The 20,357-nt window shown below is 42.9% G+C and overlaps 1 protein-coding gene across 1 annotated transcript in view; it reads left to right on the forward strand.

Annotated features, from left to right (window-relative positions):
* The window catches only part of RGS20 (regulator of G protein signaling 20), a 97,435-nt gene that overhangs the window by 10,929 nt on the left and 66,149 nt on the right, over positions 1–20,357 (forward strand). The window contains 1 exon segment of the mRNA XM_054594861.1: positions 14,311–14,618. Within this exon segment, the coding sequence (XP_054450836.1) occupies positions 14,311–14,618 (308 nt within the window).

The following is a 20,357-nucleotide window of genomic DNA, read 5'->3' on the forward strand; positions in this document are numbered from 1 at the left end:
AAAATAGAAACAGACTCACAGATAGAAAGCAAGCAGACAGTTGTTGGGGTGCGGAGGTTGAGGAGCTAGGAGGGGGAATGAAAAAAACAAAAAAGAAACTCACGGACATGGACAACAGTGCAATGATTGCTGAGCGGAAGGTTGAAGTAGGGGCAGGTGGAGGATGGTATAAGGGAGATAAATGGCAATGGAAGGAGACTTGACTTGGGATGATGAACACACAGTACAATGTACAGATGATGTGCTGCAGAATTGTGCCCCTGAAATCTGTATAATTTTGTTAACAAGTGTCACCCCAAGAAATTCAATAAAAAGGAAAAATTTAAAAAATTAAAACCAATAAATAAATACAACTTTTCATTTTCTATTTATATACCAGAGTACCAGCTGCTAGTATATATGCATTAGATGTTCAGTGGGTAGCACCATTGATTGTGACCTTTCAGAAAAACCTTTTAAAATGACCCCAAAAAATCCTGCTTGCAAGTCTAAAAAACATATTGTAAAAATCTTGGTTGGCATTGATTTACTGTTTTGGTTTTAATAATTTTTATAACTCTCAGATTTTAAATTAATGGTTAGGAAAAAATATATATCTAAATCTCATCTATACTGTTCAAAAAATCTTATAAAATCATGTTGGTTTTCCTGCCTTTACAGAACCCTAAAATCATTAGATATCCTAGAAATATCCTAGAAAATTGATATTAAAATTCTGCCTTCTTGCAAGGTAAAGATGTAAGTGAAGTCTACTGGGAGCTCTACTAGTAAATTTAGAGGTTCTGTGTGAACCATTTATTTCCATTCTGCGGGTAAAATCAATGCAGATTCGGCTTGTATTATTTTGGAGTTTATTTTAGAAATTTCTATAGTATGGCTTTATAGCTACTGCATTTTAAATGACTGGGGGGGGAGGAATTTTATAATTAAGGAACTATGTTGAAAGATAATAGTTTTAATGATGCAGACTGTTGTAATATATTCATATATTCAAGAATGAAACACAAATTGCAGACTACATAAGTAATTTAATTTAACATCAATAGTGTAATCAAATATGTTTTTTCATAAGAATATATTTTGCTTATAAAATTTTGAATTCTCAACACTGAAAACTGTAAGGATTCATTTTCAAGTAATAGACCATTCCAAGGACTTTTATTCAAAATAATACTGAAAATGAACTAAAGTATCATTAGCATAGTCTTTACACATCTTTCTAACTGCCTGTTCAAATTGCACATGACAAGTAGATAAAAGGAAACAGCAGGAAGGCAGGAGCTTGGCAGCTCAGGAACCTAAACCCAGGAGCTGTGAAAGATACTTGAAAGGCAGCTCAGCACCAACAGATTTTCATCATTGTGTCTCCATGTTCTCATTTCCAATTCCCAGAAGAGAGAAACTAGCCCAGTATGGGTCTGGTATCTACCCCTTGCTCAGTCAGCCCTGGCCATTCTGTAGGTTGTGAGAGAGTCTTCTTCTTTTTTTATTTTTAATTGATTGATGAAAGGGAGAGAGAGATGTTCTACTTATGCATTTATTGGTTGATTCCTTTTAAAAAGATTTTATTTATTTATTTTTAGAGAGCAGGGAAGGGAAGGAGAAAGAGAGGAAGAGAAACATCAACGTGTGGTTGCCTCTTGCATGCCCCCAATTGGGGACCTGGCCAGCAACCCAGGCAGGTGCCCTGACTGGGAATCAAACCGGTGACCTTTTGGTTCACAGGCCAGCAATCAATCCAGTGAGTCACACTAGCCAGGGCAGTTGGATGATCCTTTAATGTGTCCTGACTGGAGATCAAACCTGCAAACTTGGCATATAGGGACAGCGCTCTAACCAATTGAGCTACCTGGACAAGGCTGTGAGACAGACTTAAAGGATTTGTCCTGAATGTTTTGAGCAATGCAACTTTGAATCAGCGCATGGACCTTCCAAAACAGCCACAATGCTCAAAGGAAGCAGCCCTGATTTAGGTGTTTGAGTTCTGGCATTTTTGTATCTATCATGCATAAGCTTTATACAGGCATACTTCATTTTGTTGTGCTTTGCTTTATTACACTTCACAGACAGTGTGTTTTTTTTACAAATTGAAGGTTTGTGGCTACTCACTGTCAGACAAGTCCGTTGGCACCATTTTTCTAACAGGCTTGGGTGATGGTTCCTTTAGCAATAAAGTATATTTTAATTAAGATATGTATATTTTTAGACATAATGCTATTGCACACTAAATAGACTCCAGTATAGTGTAAATCTAACTTTTATATGCACTATGAAACCAAAAATTCATGTGTCTAATTTTATTGCTGTGATCTGGAACTGAACTCACAATATCTGAGTTATGCCTGTAAATACATCTCAGAGATAAATTCACACATATCCTCTGTTTATTCCCTATTCAGCAAAGTTCTGTGGATGGGTCCCACAGCACCCAAAGTGTCGAGTCACCAGACACACCCTGCAACCCAGGGGACATGGGTGGACTATGAAGTTTTTGTGTGACTCTCTCTGCTCTCTTAAGTCAGGCCAATGATAATCTGATAACCTAGACACAGTGGGATGTGAATATTTTTATCCATAAGTCATCAGTAAAAGTTGCTTGAGGTTATGCAAAAATAGTTGAGCAAAACAAGACCAAATGGAATGAACGAAACATTACTGGAAAGAAATGATCAAAGCATTTGGTATTACCAATTTCACACATCTCCCAATTCTGTAATAAGCCTGCTCTCTCCAAGTCTTCAAGTTGAATTTAGCCTTGTTTATTTAAGACTTTCATCTGTGACCTTTTGCCCAGAAGTCACATGTTCAGAAGGATATATTTTTTGAAGTTTTCAGCTGAAGAGAGAGCTTTATTCCCATCAGCACCTTCCAAAAAGAACGTAAAATTAATTATACAGACACTTTTGTTGCGGGCTTGAAAAATGAGTATATGATCAACAAATAAAAGCTAGGTCCTACTGCTTCCTTTTTTGTTTTTGTTTTTTTAAATAGCTGCAAACTGACTATTTTTAACACCTTAATAGTATCATTTAGGTCTGTAAGCTTTCCCTTTCCTGGAGTTGCAATTTTAGTAAAGAAAGCCAGGAATCTTCCATCATTTGTTGGCTTCTGGAGGAGTCCAGGCTTTGAGGACCAATCATCGTCCCATGTGCATTCTTTACAAGTTGAGATAGGCAAGATGAAGATGTGCAGTATGTGAGGGACAGGAAGAAAAGGAAGGTCTCCTTGGCACCATGCTCATTAGCCTGGGCCAAACTGGGAGAGAGCAGCAGTCTTCGTTTCTCTCTCTCTCTCTCCATCCCTCACCTTAAACCCTTCCCCAACATCCTCAAGCATACCCTAGGCACCCCATTCTCTCATTCTGGCCTGGTTTCTCCCATCAGAAAAAATAAAGTTCGAATTTATTTGCACTTAGATATAAAAGAAGTAATACATTGTTCTTCACAAAATTTACTGGGAATGCTAGGAGGACAATGGTAGAAAGAAGGAGAAGGAACTAAACAAAGAATATGTATGAACGACCCATGGACATGGACAACAGAGTGGGAATTGACTGTGGGAGAGCAGGGCAGGGTGGGATGGGTGGAGGAGGGCAAAGGGGAAACATTGAGACAACTGTAATAGAAAAAACATGATTTAAAAATAAAATTTAAAAAATTTTTACTGGGAATGCTAATATTATATCCAAATGAATGAACTCTAAGTAGCGTAATTTGAGACATATAAAATTTTAGCAGGTGAGAGTCCTGTTTTCTGGGGCTGTTTCTGGCCCCTTCTCAGAAGTCACACTCAAGCCTTGTCCAAACCACAGCCTCACCTGGCACTGGTGTCTGTTGATCACTGAGAAGCTGCAGAATTTCTGGCGTCTTCATTCACTTCAAAGCCTCCTCTTTTTTCCATGCAGTCTTGGCCAAAGGCCAGGTTTAATTCTACCTGACTCACCCATCAGAAATTGGCTGGTTTTTTAGATTCATGAAATCACAAGGGGGAAGAAATCAGGGCAGCAGAGAGCTCTCCACATTTTCAAACCTGTCTCACTGAGTCAAGTTTCAGAACTCACAGTCCTCCAGCTCATGCTCAGATGCAGTAATCATCCTGAGGAATCCAAAAGCCAGTGGGCTCTTCTTTCCTAATACATTTTAGAAGCAAGACTGAAGGGAATGAAAGAGTGGCAAATGGTGACATCTGGTGGAAATTTAAGCACTACAGGATTTCAAACTGGGAAAACTCAAGGCTCAGTTGTAACTGAAATCTGATTACTTGAAAACATCCTTTTTTCCAACTGAAAGAGTTCAGTAATGGGCACCCTTTCAGTGTACCCACATACAAACTGTGCCCAGGTGGTATGAAGACATAAAAAGCAATGTCTTTGGAATGGCAAGTACTGCTTTTATGATTCAGGTCCAAATTGGGTTTAATTCTCTGAGTTTGGTTCTGTCAACTATAAAATTAAGACAATAATGCCTGTAATATAATTTCTTTAGTTTTTTAAAATCAGATACTTTGAGTTAAAAAAAGAAAAGCCAATCTGTATGCATGGGTCCAGGCTTCCCATTCACCCTGCACTGCTGTCCTGGGAACCTCCTAGAAACCATGTGCTTGGTTTGTAGCCAGTTTTTCCTACAGCAGTTGTTAACATACTTAATTTTATCTACAGGTGGGGCTTCCCACCTGCTGGCACATGGTAAAAACCCAGACAACATTGACTGGCCAGTTGATTAATAGATAATGTGTTATTTCCCTGCTCTATTCCCATCATGTGGATGAAACCTTAAAGATACTAAATTTTCTCTTGACCTCTTTAAGCTAAATTCATTGTTAAAATCTTTCCTTACCCAAATGTCTCCTGTGCCTTGAAGGAAGTTAATGATAGTTATGAATCCTGAATGGTCCCAAAATATGTAATTTCAAGGCAGTACTAAACTCCAGCCTCCTCAAGAAAAACACCCCTTTAAAAATGCCAAGCAAAGCAATCTAATTCAGTCAACTCCAACTCGAAGAAATCAGTGACTGCTAACAAATTCTCTTGGCAGCCAGGCCAGAGAGGGAAAAAGCTTTAGAATAAAAAGGCCCCTCGCAGCCTAAGTGAGGTTCACACAAAGCTGGGTTTATTAGAAACCATTGGAAAAGCTACAAAGCCCATGCAGCCTTACTGAGAACCCTGTGACAAACTGTCCATTTTGGGCAGAACAATGGCTTTCCTTGTTTTGGCCATCTTGTTTGTTTATTTTTGTGCTCTAGCAGTATAAAATGGGAGGATCCGGCATGGTTAGTGGGAATAAATGGAGTGCAAGCTCTTCAAGAAAGACCTGCCTATGTTCCCTTTTCCATCAGGCCTTCTCTCAACGCACATTTTAACAAGCCCAGTAACCATGAGGCTCACACATGGAATTGTGGCAGCTTCTGTCCCAGTTTCTTGTCTATGGGAATTGAAGGAGAGATGAGATACTGTGTTTAAAGTCATGTCTTTTTATAAATCTTTTTATTATGGAAAATGTCAAACAAACATAAAAGTGGAGAAAAATAGCATAATAAAACCCTATGTACCTATTACCCAGGTTTAATAACTATCAACTCTAGGTCATGTCCTTTTTAAGTTCATTGATTTAACAAATACTGAGTACATGTTGTGTCCCAGAACTGCTTCAGGTTTTTGAAACACCAGTCTGAATAAGGCAAAGCCCTGATACTCACAGGGCTTAGAGTCTAATGGGAAATCAAACACCATAATAGAGTACAGGAAGTGCTGTAAATGCTATGATAAGACAAAGCAGACAGGCAGCATTAACCCATCTTGGGAAAGCTTCCCAAAGGAAGTAGCATCTAAGCTGAGACTTGAAAGCTAAAGAGGAGATTGCCCTGGGAAAGAAGAGGAGGAGCCCATTGGGAAAGAGGTGTGATTTGGGCAGAGGGAACCAAGGGACATGACTGGAGCTTTGCATATAAAGGAATAGTGCAAACTGTGTATAAGCAAACAGAGTGTATGTAGATCACCAAATGAAAAAAATGGTCTTTATGTCATAGTAAGTTTTGTAGAAAAATAAGGAGCCAATTGCTATTAGAGTGAGGAAAGTAACATGATCACATTTGTCTTTTAGAAAGATCACTCCACCTGCGATGTGGAGAACAGGTTAGAGTGGACATAGGCACTGTGTCGGCTCAAGGCAGGAACTGCTTCAGGAGGCTGCTGTAATTTAATTAAGAGAGCTGAGAAAGTCACCATGGGGATGTTGGTAAGTGCACGCTCAGGGAGGCTCTGGAGCTCTCTGGGGCTTCTGCTCTGCTTCTCTGCTTTAAGGCAGGGCCGAGGATTGGTTATGTAGGTGTGTGTGTCCCAGGGGAAGGCAATGGAGAGGATTGTGTTGGAGAGTGGGCACCATACTTAACCCAGAAGTCAGCTCTGTTAGAAACCCTGGAGGCCATCTTCATTAAATTCATTTATACAAGAAAAGAAACTGCAGCCCAGGTAAGTGCAGACTTATCGGGCATCACAAGGGATCCTTCATCTCATGGCTCTGCCACCCCTTTTTCCATGTTTGGCTTTTCCACTGCTCTATTTCCTTCATTTTGCTAGGCACCTTTGGAGAACAGCAGAGCTGAGGGAAAATGTTAGAATTCTAATGACATCCGTGTTGGAAACTTACACATGGATACAACTTAAGGAAAAGAAGACTTGATTATTTCGAACAGTTCCATCCCCTGCATGTCTCATACTTGCAGTTTTCAAGCTTACATGTGCTTCCACAAGCTCTTAGGATTTTGGTAAAAGAGTTTTTCATTTCTTATAGTTAGTGACATCAATCTCTGAAGAGCCTCAGGATGAAATACTACAATAGGAATCCTTACTGACCTGTTGTATATCTCCTTAAGAGAAACTGCATATGAAGTGAAAAATGGATGTATGATTTACAGTTAGATTAGACCATGACTGTCAATCATTTTGGAAAGTTTTGGTGCCTGAAGGCCACAAGATGTCCTGAAAAAAATTGAATAGAAATTTGATAATTATATAGAGTTTCAACTGCATTGCATTTCATTTCCGAACACAGTAGCAGTATTCTGGAACCCATGGATTTACTTCACCAAAGGTGTCTGACATTATGAAGCAGATTCTCCTAAAGCCTTCACTTTGGTGTGTGTTCTTTATCATCTAAAAGGTCAGGGGCCTCTATGATCAATAATGCACTGGTAGCACCTAGAATACTATTTCTTAGTTTTAGGTAAATTGGGCTATTACAGAAGCTATAGTATCCTTGTAGGACCTCAGAGCATTACCTGTTTACTAAGTAAAGTTCACAGCCATGCGATTACCTAACCCAGTTCGTATCTACAGAGTTGAAGTCAGTAATTCAATCACCAGTGATGGTTTGAAAGCATAACTAGTTATCGAATTCTTATTACTTTCTGATTATGAGAAGAATGAGGAATTAGAATTTTGGTATAAAACAATTAATGTGGTTAAGTGACAGCTAACTCTTATACTTAATAACAACTAGAAACTAGTATAGACATTAGGGAAATATGGTTGGTTACCATATTTCTGCACCAGTAAATAATGACCGTGTCTCCTGGATGTGGGGTGACGAAGCATCACAGTCAGAGGTCTAGGTTGGTACTCATTTCCTAACAGAAATCATCCGCCCTCACTGGTCTGCAGTTTCCTTATTAAAAGCTGGGGGGAGACAGGGAGCAATGATTACTGAAATAACATATGAGAACATTTTGTCAATGTTTGTACATGGGGATAAAAAATGTCAATTGCTTTTATGATAAAGATAAATATGTAAAATATGGTTGTGATTTTGTAAGGATACTGAATGCTATTCCCTAGGAATAACTTGTTTGGTAAATAGTATATATGAACTTTTTTAATTGAAAGACTCCATTATAAAAAATATATATAGTAGTTTGAACACACAATTAGTACTTCACACAATTTTTATGAAACTGGAGATGCCAAAAAAGTGTCACCAAAGTTTCAAAAATGGGTTTTGAATTTTTTCAATTTTCTGATATTTTATGCAGTAATAATACCCTTCTTGATCTCTGGAGATATAGAATGTTACAGGAAAAAACCACAGATTTGAAGGTGCCTCAAAAATATAAAAAACTGAACTACTATCTGACCCAGCAATTCTACTTCTGGGTATTTAGCCAAAGAAAAAGAAAACACTAATTCAAAAAGATATACACACCACTATATTTATTGCAGCATTATTTACAGTATCCAGGATATGAAGGCAACCTAGGTGTCCATTATTAGATGAGTGGATACAGAAGATATGATATATACAAATTCTACATTAAAATGGAATATTACTCAGCAATAAAAATATGAAATCTTGCCATGGCTGCTTTCACCACTCTTATCCAACATAACACTGGAAGTCCTAGTAACAGCAATCAGACAAGAAAAAGAAATAAAAGGCATCCATATTGGAAAGGAGAAAGTAAAACTGTCATTATTCACAGATTGCATGATATTGTACATAGAAAACCCTAAAGACTCCACCAAAAAGCTACTAGAGCTAATAAATGAATTTGGCAAAGTAGCAGGATATAAAATTAATATTCAGAAATAGGTGGCATTTCTATACACCAACAATGAACTATAAGAAAGAGAAACTAAGAAAGTAATCCCATTTTCTATTGCAACAAAATAATAAGGTACCCAGGAATATATTTAACCAAGAAGGTTAAAAACGTGTACTTAGAAAACTATAGGACATTGAAGAAAGAAGTTGAGGAAGATAGAAATAAGTGGAAGCATAAAATGTCCATATTATCCAAGACAATCTGTAGATTCAATGCAATTTCTATTAAAATATCAATGGCATATTTCAAAGATCTAGAACAAATATTTTAAAAAATTATATGGAACCAAAAAAGACCCTGAATAGTGTTAGAAATCTTGAGAAAGAAGAACAAAGTTGGAAGGTTCTCAATACCTGATAACAAACTATATTACAAAGCCATTGTAATCAAAACAGCCTGGTACTAGAATAAAAACAAGCATATAAATCAATGGAACAGAACAGAGAGCCAACAGACATATGAAAACATGCTCAAGTCATTAGCCATCAGGGAGATGCAAATTAAAACCACAATGAGGTATCACCCCACACCTGCCAGAATGGCTGTCATCAATAAATCAGCAAACAATAAGTGTTAGAAAGGATGTGGAGAAAAGGGGACTTTAGTGCACTGTGGTGAGAGTGCAGACTGGTACAGCCACTGTGGAAAACAGTATGAAGTTATCTCAAAAATTAAAAATGAAACTGCCTTTTGACTTAGTGATCCCACTTCTGGGAATATATCCTAAGAAGCCCAAAACACAAATTCAAAAGAATATATGCATCCCTATGTTGATAGCAGTGTTATTTACAATAGCAAAGATCTGGAAACGACCCAAATGTTCATCAGTAGATGAGTGGATAAAAAAAGCTGTGGTATATTTATGCAATGGAATACTGGTTGCTATAAAAAAGAAGGAAATATTACCTTCTGTGACAGCATCATAGACTGGGAGACTATTATGCCAAGTAAAATAAGCCAATCGGAGAAAAACAAATTCCATATGATCTCATTCATACGTGGAATTCAATGAAGAAAATAAACAGAAACAAAATAGAAACAGAGGTATGGATGCATGGAACAGACAGCTGTGAGAGGGGAAGGGGGAGACTGGATGAAAGAAGGTGAAGGGATGAGCCAAAGAACATAACATGTACGCATAATTCATAGATACAGACAGCAGTGTGGTGACAGCCAGAGGAAAGGGGGAGATGGTTGATGACTTGAGGTGGGCAAAGTTTTAGGGGGGAATGGGGACATCCATATTAGAGTTAAAAAAATAAAAAGAAAAAAATAAATTTTTGCTATTTGTAACAACATGAAGGGGCTTAGAGATCCATATGATTTCATTTATATATGGACTCAAAAAAATACAAATGAACAAAAAAAAACAAAAAACAAAATAGAAAGAGACTCAAATACAGAGAACAAACTGATGGTTGCCAGAGGGGAAAGGAAGGAGAAATGAGTGGAAAAGGTGAAAGGGAATAAGAGCTACAAACTTTCATTATAAAATAAATATGTTATGGGGATGTAATGTACAGCCTAAGGAATATAGTCATTAATATTGTAATAACTGCACAGCTCACACCTTGAAAGGTTTTTAGTGTGATATTAAATAACATAACATTTACTATTTTAACCATCTTTAAGTACATAATTCAGTGACATTAAATAATTCACAAGGTTGTGTAAGTATCACCACCATCTATTTCCAGAACTTTCTCATGAATCCAAGCATTCTGTACCCATTAAACAATAACTCCCCATTATCCTCTCCTCCAGCCCCTGGTAACCACTTCCTATATGAATTTGCCTAATTTTTGTACCTCGTATTCACTTAGTCTCCAAGGTCCATTCATGTTGTACCATGCATTAGAATTCCATTCTTTTTCATGGCCGAATAATAGTTGACTTTGTTTGTTAACTGATTTGTCCAACAAATATTTATTAGGCATTTTGTTAAGGGCTAACCACTGTTCTAGGCATTACTGAGATAGAAATGAGCAAAATCATACAAATAAATAAGTGAATATATTGTACATCATATGACAATAAATGCTATGAAAAACCAATATTGGAGAGATAGTAGTAGAGGAAAAGGAGGTCTTAGAGGTAGGGTGGAACCATTCAATAGTGCCTTGACTATTAATGTAAGGACTTTGGATTTTGCTCTGGAATAAAAAACCAACAGGAAATTTGAAGTTGCAGAGTGACAACATCTGACCTACAGTTTGAAAGATAACTCTGTCTTCAGTACTGAGACTACATTACAAGAGGGAATAAGGCAAAGAAGAAGAAGAAATACCAGTTATGGGGCTATTCCAATAGTCCAGATGAAAGATGATACAACCCATATTAGCGTATATTAGTCAAGGTTCTCTAGAAAACTAGAATCAATAAGATATAGGTGTAGGCTGGCAAGTCTAAAATCTGTAGAGCAAGATAGCATATTAAAAACTCATTTGGGGTTTCTATGTTTCTTGTGACCAGATACCTTCTGAGGGAGACTATTCCATCCCTCTTCCTGGCTTTGGTGTTACTGGCAATCTTTGGCGTCCCTTAGCCTGTAGATGCATCACTCTGATCTCTGCCTTCATCTTCACATGGCATTCTTCCTGTGTACATGTATGTGTTTAAATTTCCTCTTTTTATAAGAACACCAGTCAGACAAGATTAGGGCCCACCTTATCCCGTAAAAGATGTTTCCTTTATGAAATGGTACCATTTAGGGGTAAATAAAAACTTTCAATTTGCCTTTCAAGGAGTGAGACTTTGTTTATATTGACTTGGGGTATTGTAATTTTTCTCCTCTGCATGGTTCAGTTGCTAATGTGATTGACATGAGAAGTGGATATTCCATCAGAATAAAGTATTCCCTAAATCACATAATCTCTAAGAAGCAGTGCTTTAAGGGACACAGATTCTGAGATGATTTCATTTTGTGGCTAATACCCTTGAAACTCTCAGACCGTTGTCTAGAATCTAAAGGCCTAAAAGAATGAGGACTTCCTGGAGTGATCAGCACTGCCAGCAGCTGAAGGTCTTCCCTCAGATAAGTTTGCTCAGATCGCATTTTGTGGCTACATTGATACTGCGTAGTTCTACCCTTGCCAGAAAGGCCAAAGGAAGTAAGTGGATTTTAGCAACCCTCCATATATCATGCTTCTCACTCCCACTAATCAGAGCCAGAACTGGGGAAAGATTGCTGATCCGGAGGGAAAGGACCGATCGAGGGAAGGGTAAAAGGAGAATGTTTCCAGAAGATCAAAGGAGCTCCGGCTTTGTGTTTCTGGGACTGAGCCTGGGACTTTAATTCTGCCTGAACATTTCCTCTGTTTCCCTCAGAAGCGTCTCTGTCTTGAAGCACAGGACCGAAGCAAAATGCCTAATGAAGCATGACCGGGAAAGGGGAGCACAAATATCTTGGAAAGAAGGGCTGAGGCCAGAAGAGAAGAGAGAAGAGTCAGATTACAGGTTCACACATTCTTACAAAACCATTTGGAAACAGAGCTGAAGACGCAAATTCTGGGACCTACGAAAGGCCCGTGAAGGTTTCAGAGTGTGCCTGCTCACTTTAAGCCTGTTCTGCTTTGTTCAGTCCCTTTCCTAAAGGCTGGTTGGGCTAAACTGGGTGGGCTTAGCCCAGCTCTGAGTCGCCGGGCACAGAGTCAGTTTTCTCTTAACTCCCTTAGCATAGAGTCGGGGGCCCCAATTCCCACGTCGCTGGGGTTCCTGAGGCCAGTGACACTGCGCTCGAGGCACACACGACCACCTCCTCTGGCCCGCTCGGCAAGTGTGCACCAGGTTAGCCTTGACCTGCCCAGGTCTAGCCTCTCTTGGCGTGGGCAGAGCCCCCACCCCAAACCCCAATCAGGGCAGTACGTCCCTTGTCTTCCTCGGCGAGAAGAACGCTGGCCACCAAGGCGTGCTCTGAGAGGTTTTCAAGTCGCTCACTTCCCCCCTCAAGTGAGCTATTGGCGGTTCTCCAGAAGCCTCCTGAGGTCCCAGCTCCAAGCGCTAAAATAAACGTCCAGCTCCAGAAAGTGGGAGAGGGGACGAAAAGAATGAAAATACTAGGAGAAGGACCTCATTCTCCAGGAAGAAGTGATGAGGAGAAATGAAATTGTGAACTTACTCGGAAATGCAAACCGAGATCCAATCTGTCCCCAGGCGCATACAAACGAACGAAAGACAAATTAGCCAGCGCGCTCGGCAGCTTCCCAAAAAGGACCTCATGAATGAGAATGGGTTGCTAGGTTTCCTCCCGCCCTCTTGACAATCGCTTCCCACGTACTTTCACCACGGAAAGAAAACACGGGGACCTGGCGACTGCAGACCAGTGGGACCGCGCCTAGCCCACCAGACCTCCCGCGGCCTCTCCGTGTTCAGGACCCTGGAGAGCGGTCGCCGCGCCCCCTCCGACCCACGCCACGCCACGCCACGCGCGCCTCGCCCCCTCGCATGCCCCGCCATCCTGTCACTTTTTTTCGCTGCTTCCCGCCTCCACCTTCATTTTTCTTGGCAACGGCCACTCCTGCTTTTCACAATCAGATTAAAATGTCTTTTTTGTTTTGCTTGAGGGAGTTGTTTGGATTGGCTGAGTTATATTCCGGTTTGAAACTTCATTAAATGTTAGTGGACCAAGGAACTCTGAGAGCTTCTCAAAAATGAGAGCCTGAAAAAGGCAGGCGACCTTTAAAAGGCCCCTGAGTTCAGTCCTTTGCTTTATAAATGAACCAGATAATCTCAAAAAGTAAAGAGATTTTCCCAAGGTTAGCTGTCAAATTAGTTTCAAGTCTGAGTTTAGGACCCTGGACTTCTAATTTCTAAATTAATGCTTTCCTCTACTTTCCAAGAAAAAGAAAAGTAAGGATTTTACCTTCACCCTGGCCGCTTAGGTCTCCTAAACAACGAGTGGAAGGTGGAAAGGCTTATGATCCTAAGAATAAGACGGACACAGGGAGTGTGGAAAAAGGGCCTGCAGCGTGTGCACTCAAGAGCCCCAACACAGGTCTGATCTTCCATCTCACCTACCCCAACCAGCACAACCAAAGTCAGTTCAGCCAGGTCGGTTCTCCCCGCAGCCTGAGGTGAGTCTGGGATCCCTCAGTCTTCTCCCACCACCTAAGTCTCCCAGGCAGCTATCCGAATGGAAACTGGTAACCAAGTCCATCTTCTGTGCTTCCGGCAGGCAGAGCTCTAGGCACTTTGGGAGGTAGTAAAAGAGAGAGGGGATGAGAGACAGGAGAGGAAGAACAAGAGCTGCAAAAGTGTACTGGGAGATTTTCATACAAATTCTAAAGAATCGACAATTGTGCACACAGACCCTTCTATACACTGCGCATCACATTTTTACCGTGCATACGAATCCCCTGAGAATGCTAACATTCAGATTCTGATGCAGTAGGTCTGGTAGGGTCCACGATTCTGCATTTCTAGCAACTCCTAGTTAGCAAAGCTTCTGCTCCAGGGACCGCATTTTGAATAGCATGGAGTTAGAAAGAGGGGAAGAGAGAGAAAAGAAGAGGGAAGAAAGGGGAAGAAAGAGGGAAAGGAAAGTTAGGAGCAGAGAATCTAACCAAAGTCCTTTCCTTTTGCTTTCACCGACCTTCTCTTGCATCCTCAAAGTAATGCTGTAGTAAATGGCACTAAGTGCACATTTTCTTCATCAGTAATAGTATGCTGGTTTTGTTTCTTTCCTTCCCCAACTTCTTGCCCTTCCCCTCGCTCGCTCTTCACAGATCCCAGATACACCCGCTGCCCTGAAGCTGCTCAGCCTCCTTTCTAGCACACTCTCCGGCATCGCGCAGTTCTTCGCTCACCTCCTCCGGAGACCCCCACCTGAGACTCCCCAGCGGAGCCTGGACTTCTCCCCCTGGCTTCCCGCCCTGCAAGGGGCTGGGCTCTCTGGCGGAAGCGAGGAGAGGCCAGGCCGCCTTTCGCTCCTGCTCCGGGCAGCTCTGACACTGCCTGGCCGACGCCCAGGAGAACGCCGGCCCCGGGAAGAGGACGCCAGCGCTGGGCAGCGCTCGTTCATGCCCGTGAGTACTGTTCTCTCCACCGTGCCCGACTCTGGCCTCACCCGGGTGCCTGCATCCCTAGCTCCTTCCTAACCTCGACTGAGCCACTCCACGAGGAACCCAACAGGGGCTCCGGCCAGCAAGGAAAGGTGGGAAGGTAGAGACAGGGTTGAGCATGTTCAAAGAAGAGGCGCTGGCGACTCTCTTGACACCCCTCCCCTCAGGAAATCCTTCAAGCTACTTTTTCCTGGGCCGTTTTCTTCCAGGGTCCAAGGAAGAGGGAGGAAACCCTCATCCTTCCTGAGGCTGCTTCTCAAACACTGGTTCTTAACGCGTCGCTCTCCCCCCCCTCCTTCCAACCTTCCAGAGGCACCTCTGACCCCTCCTCTGCCCCCTAGGGGTCTGCCGGCTAGAGAGGCCGGGGAGGAAATGACGTGATGTTATTTTTGTGTCAATTCAGCTTCGAACTTTAGGTTAGCCCTCCGAGCTCAGGCGCACGGCCCGGGAGGTCCAACTACGTCTCACTCCCGCGGGCACCCTGGGGACTACAGGGACACTCGGCGATCCGATCTGTGCGCACAGACCTGGCGGCAAAGTTCCTCCTCCGCTCTCCAGGCCCTTCTCCTTATCCCCGACTCCGGTGTCCCCTGGGGACAGAGGGCGGCTGCCTAGGGCCTCAGCAGGATCCGGAGTTTGTAGTTAAACTTTGCCGCCCGTCCCCCATCCCAAACGAGGTGGAGCCTTTGGCTCCTGCTGGCCTGGAGTGGGCGAGAATCCACCTTCCCGGTGCGGGTGGGACTACCGGAGAAGGCGGAACCCGGGTGAGGTAGGGGCGTAGCTCCAAGAAGCACCCTGGGGAAAGGGAGAAGGTAGGGGGCTGCCCTCTCGAGGCAAGGCAGTCCACAGCAAGAATCTCCAGGGACTGAGCAACCCCTCCATGCGTGCCGTGCCCACAACACACGCACCTCCCTCTGCCCCCTCCATCCACACGGTCTGAGAACGCATTCCCGCACTTTGGAGTCTTTCTGGGCCCCCGAGGGCGGAAGCGTGAATAAAGCAGAGGAGGACTCTGCAAACACCCTCAGCGCTTGCCTTGCTTCGCGCCCACAATCTTTAGCCTGACTTCCTAATTACCGGCTAAAGGAGGGAGGCTACGATTCGGGCGCAGATTGGTGCCCGCGTGGGGCCTCGGGTGACCCACCGCAGCGGAGCGCGCGCCCGCCAGAGGGAGGTGAGACCTGGGATTGCCAGGCTGGGGAAGGAGGAGAGGGAGGAGGCAGAGCATAGGAAGTGAGGGGAAGGGAGAAAAGACCGAGAGGAAAGACTCAGAGCCATAGGAAGAGGAAAACTGGACAGAGCAATTGCGGACGTAGAAAGTACATCACTTGGTATTAAAATTTATAAAAATAAATAAAAATAAATAAAGCAAGCAGGCACACACGGGACGCATGCGCACGGCCGACCGTGGCTCGCCAGCAAGAGGTTCCCCTCGGGCTCTCCTGGCAAACGATGGAATCGTGAGTACCCTGCTTCCTAACCCTCTCTTCCTCTCGGATTCTCTCTAAGACCTCGGACTGGGGAGTGGCCCTGGCCAAGTCTGGCGCACGGGCTGGGTAAAACCTGGCACGCTCATCATCGCCGCAGCGGCGGGAGCGCGTGCGGGTCAGTCGCCTACTCCATGAGTCCAGCCTGGTACAATGGTCAATTTTGGAGGTGTGACTGTGTCTCAAGAGGGCGGGGGGGACGCGGGCCGGAGAAGGTCTACCCACCAGAATCAGTTTCTGTCCTGTCCACCAGGGCGTCAGCATGCTTCAACCTCTATGGCCTGGGGTCAGTGAGTGGGTAGGGGACTGGGGAGCCCAGCCCTTAAAACCTAAAATGCATATTGACCCTCGCAGTGTATCTGGGAAAACGAGGCGGGTGGGAACGTGGTAATTCCCACCGGATATCAAGAAGGACAAGGAAGGGGCCGGTCGCTGAGGAGGGCAGGTGGAAAGGCAGCAAAGACATTCCCTGAATCGCAGAACCTCCCTTTAGGGGAAGCCCAACTCAGGACAAGGACCCGAGGAGCATGGCCAGGACCCGGGGGATCTTGATTCGGTATCGCCATTTACGCTCTGGAACCCGCGCCTAGGCGTGTTAGGAGCGGGCGTCGCGGGTATTTTTCTTAAACAAACCTGAGTAATTTACTCTTCCTCACAGTCGGAGTTGCTCTCAGGAAGTTGTAAGGAGTCTGGGCGACCAGACTGAGGAAAATGGAAGGGGAAGTGGGTGGGCGAGGGACTTAAGGAGAGGCGGCGCTCAAGGAGGGAAGTGGACTTCTGCGGTGGGTGTGCGCGGCGGCTGCCGCTGCCGGGGTTGCAGAGTAACGGACCTGAAAGAAGCCTGGGGAGGGGCAGCGCGCCGGGAGGGGTGGGCGTTTGCGGCGGAACTTCTGTGGGCCAGCCGCCCTTGCGCGCTCCGGGAAGTGGGTGGAAAGGAGTGGGCTTTGAGGAATCTATGTTCTCTGAGACCTGCCCATCCCGCCTCTGGAGGAGTGGGCAGAGGAAAGGCCTCGCGAGAGGAGGCGCGCAGGGACTTGCATGCAAGGTGGCGAGCCTCCAGGAATTGCCAGCGTCCGAGGAAAACCCAGGCGAGTAGCCAGGGCCCTGGAGCAACCCCAGCGGCTGGCGGGACTCGGCCCAAAAAGTGCTGGCAGCTAGGAGAGTGGGCGCTGACTGAGATCCCAGGGTGCTGCTGCCGCATCCGCGCCACCTGTGGCAGATAGGGTGGGGGAGTGACCGCGATTGCAGTTTCTACTGGGGAGGAGGAGAGCGCTAGAGGGGAAATATCTGCCCACATCCCTTGCTCCTCAGAATCCGGCAGAGGCCAATTGCTCTTTGTCCTCCCCCACCGTAGCCGCTGCGTTGGGCGCGGGGGGACCGCTTCTCGCCCTCTGGTTAATAGAAGCAGCCACTTGCCCACGGGGTCTTCTCATTGCCCTGGGAGTGTGGGGAGCAGGGAGCTCCTGCACCACTCTCCAGTCATCCTCCTTGGGTCAGCCCTTCTCTGCGGTACAGGTCATAGGGCCTTCATTTCACTTCTAATGGTTCCAGATTGTGGAATCAATTAACTATGTAAGGGTCCGAGTTGACAAAACGATCTGACTTCCTCTCCAGACTTGACAAGGACATTGTAATAAAATAACTCTATCTGTAAATTCTTTTTTTGTTCATAACCTAATTTTCTACTGGGCTTCATCCTATTTATCTTCTGTTCATTAAGTGGCATCTTTTGTATCACGTATCAGCAACTCATACGAGAGACAGTATTGTCTAATGGGTAAGAGTCCTGGACTCTAATTGTCTGGTTTCAAATCCCAGTCTAACTGTATGACCTTGGGCAAGTTACTTAACTTCTCGGTGCCTTAATTTTATCATCCGCAAGTTGGGGGTAAGAAAAGTACCTACCTCGTAGAGTAGCTGCCAAGATTCAGTAAATTAATATAGTATAGCTCTGGTACAAACCAAGCAAAAGCTGTTGTTACTATTATTATATTGATCTAAATCAGCCTAGTAAACTTCAAAATATAAAAAGATAAGGGAAAAGTGCAAATTTTGTGTGCTATAAAGCGTGTACATAATGAAATAGAAGATGTTCTTCATGAATATTAGAAAAACAGTAAATATCTTCTATGTCAGGATATAAATTTAAATGCAGGACTCATGGACATGGACAACAGTGTGGTGACTGTGGGGGGGAGGGTGTAAGGAGACTAAATGGTAATGAAAGATACAATAAAAATTATTTTTAAAAAATTTAATTACAATGCATTGCTACCTCTTCTGGACCCTTTTATTTCAAATAATTATGAAATATTTGCATACAAGCTTTAAACATCATTTTAAGAAAATTAGCTCTAACCTTCAACATATTTCACTTTGTAAAACAGATATGCATGAAAAATACACATTAGGTCATGGTATATACACAAAAAGTCTCCATTAAATAGTATATGGAGTCATGGTATATACAAAAAACAATGTCTGCATGAAATAGTGTATTAAGTTGGTTTTATTTAAGGGACTGTGGAAAGATAGCTTCGAAGCTAGAAACGCTAACATCTCTAAGATCATTTAAAACATTTTAGCGAAGATACCCTTAATGTCAAGAACACAGAATGGTTAAAGTCAGATTACTTATTCTACCTCCTTTACTTTATACAGGCGGGAACATTCAGAGAAGTTAAAGGCCCCCAGCCAGGGATCTCCAGCTAAATAGGGTTTGCAATAACTTTAGAATTAGGTCTTCTGAGTCACATCCCAGGGCTCTTCAACACCACAATGATAATTTCCTACAGATTTATGAACCTTTAACAAATAGGAGACCAGAGGTATTATATAGGGAAAAACATACAAACATGTGTTATCTTCAACACAAGAAAGACCAGGCAGTGATGTGGTTGGCTACTGTTGTCCCACAGCTTCATCAAGGTCCCTCACTGCAGAAGATAGGACTGCATGACTTGCCTCAGGTAAGGTAAGGCCACAGATCAAGATAGAGGCAGAGCCAGCATTAGAATATAAGGTCCTGCTGGAGTATACATTTGGCTGCATGTTCTATTAATCCCTTGTAGCAGTTTTACATTAGAAATCATTTTTGAGCTTTTCTTAAATTTTAAAAATCTCCTTCCTGATGGCTTTGAAGGTCTTTTTTGTATAAAAAAGCTTTTTAGGAAAGTCCTTCAAAATTACACAAAGATTTTATTCCAGATTTTGTAGACAAGTAAGAGTGAGAGAGAAAAAATACTTTCTTATTTTAGAGCAATAACCTGGCTACTGGCTCCATTTCAGGTGCTTGAATAATAGTGTCTATAATCCTACTGTTCTTTCATTTCTGCACGTGGCAGTGACATTCCCCCAACACAGACAGATGCAGCTGGTGGCTCAAAGGTCCAGCCCTCACACGAGCAGTTTAGAAATTATGTGGCAGAGCCTTTCAAGTGAGCAGTTGGCCTTGCGAAGTTATTTATAGGAATGGTGTCTCCAGGGAAGGCATTTCTAGGAACTGTTCCTGCATCCTTGAAGAAGGGAACCTTGGTTCTCTCTAGTGCATTAACCGGGTATCTTATTCTTGACTTTGCATCTCTCTATACTTACCAAATGCTATTATACAGAAATATAGGGCATTAAGCAGGGAGTAACTTCTTAGAATGCTCCTCAGCCAGTTCAGCAGAATTGAGTTTTGAAATCACATATGTTAAATTAGGCCCCAAAATGATTATAATGTAAATCCAATTGGGAATATTGTGGATTAGTTTTCAGTGCACTACCAGGTGACTCACAATGTGAGCTTCTATTCAAATACATATAGTGTCAGTTAGCAACTAACAGGGTTCACCCTTGAGTCAGAGCTTAGCATTTAGTACAATAAGTGTGAGTCACTGATCACCGAGCACTATCTGAGATGGTTCCTGAATATTACCTTGAGCAGCTCAAGAATTTAGACAACACTGCATGGGGTGAGTCAGTCCATAGTATGCTAGAGTTGACTTTTGCAGTAGCCATTCACAATGAAGTTGGATGTGACTGAGTGCTCAAGGTAATATTACATGATTATGCATGCATAGAATACATTACCTTGATTCTAATCCAGTTGATTAGATTCTAGCTATTTGCATGGAGAATCATTTGCAAAATATGAGCAATATGCTCTGTTGACCAGCTGTGATTTTACTTGAATTATTTTAATGATTATTAAAGCCAGTTAACATTTCTGGTT

This window comes from Pteronotus mesoamericanus, unplaced genomic scaffold (genome assembly GCF_021234165.1).
Source record: "Pteronotus mesoamericanus isolate MK-2021 breed Mesoamerican mustached bat unplaced genomic scaffold, CSHL_Meso_final scaffold_54, whole genome shotgun sequence".
In the NCBI taxonomy this organism is placed as follows: Eukaryota; Metazoa; Chordata; class Mammalia; order Chiroptera; family Mormoopidae; genus Pteronotus; species Pteronotus mesoamericanus.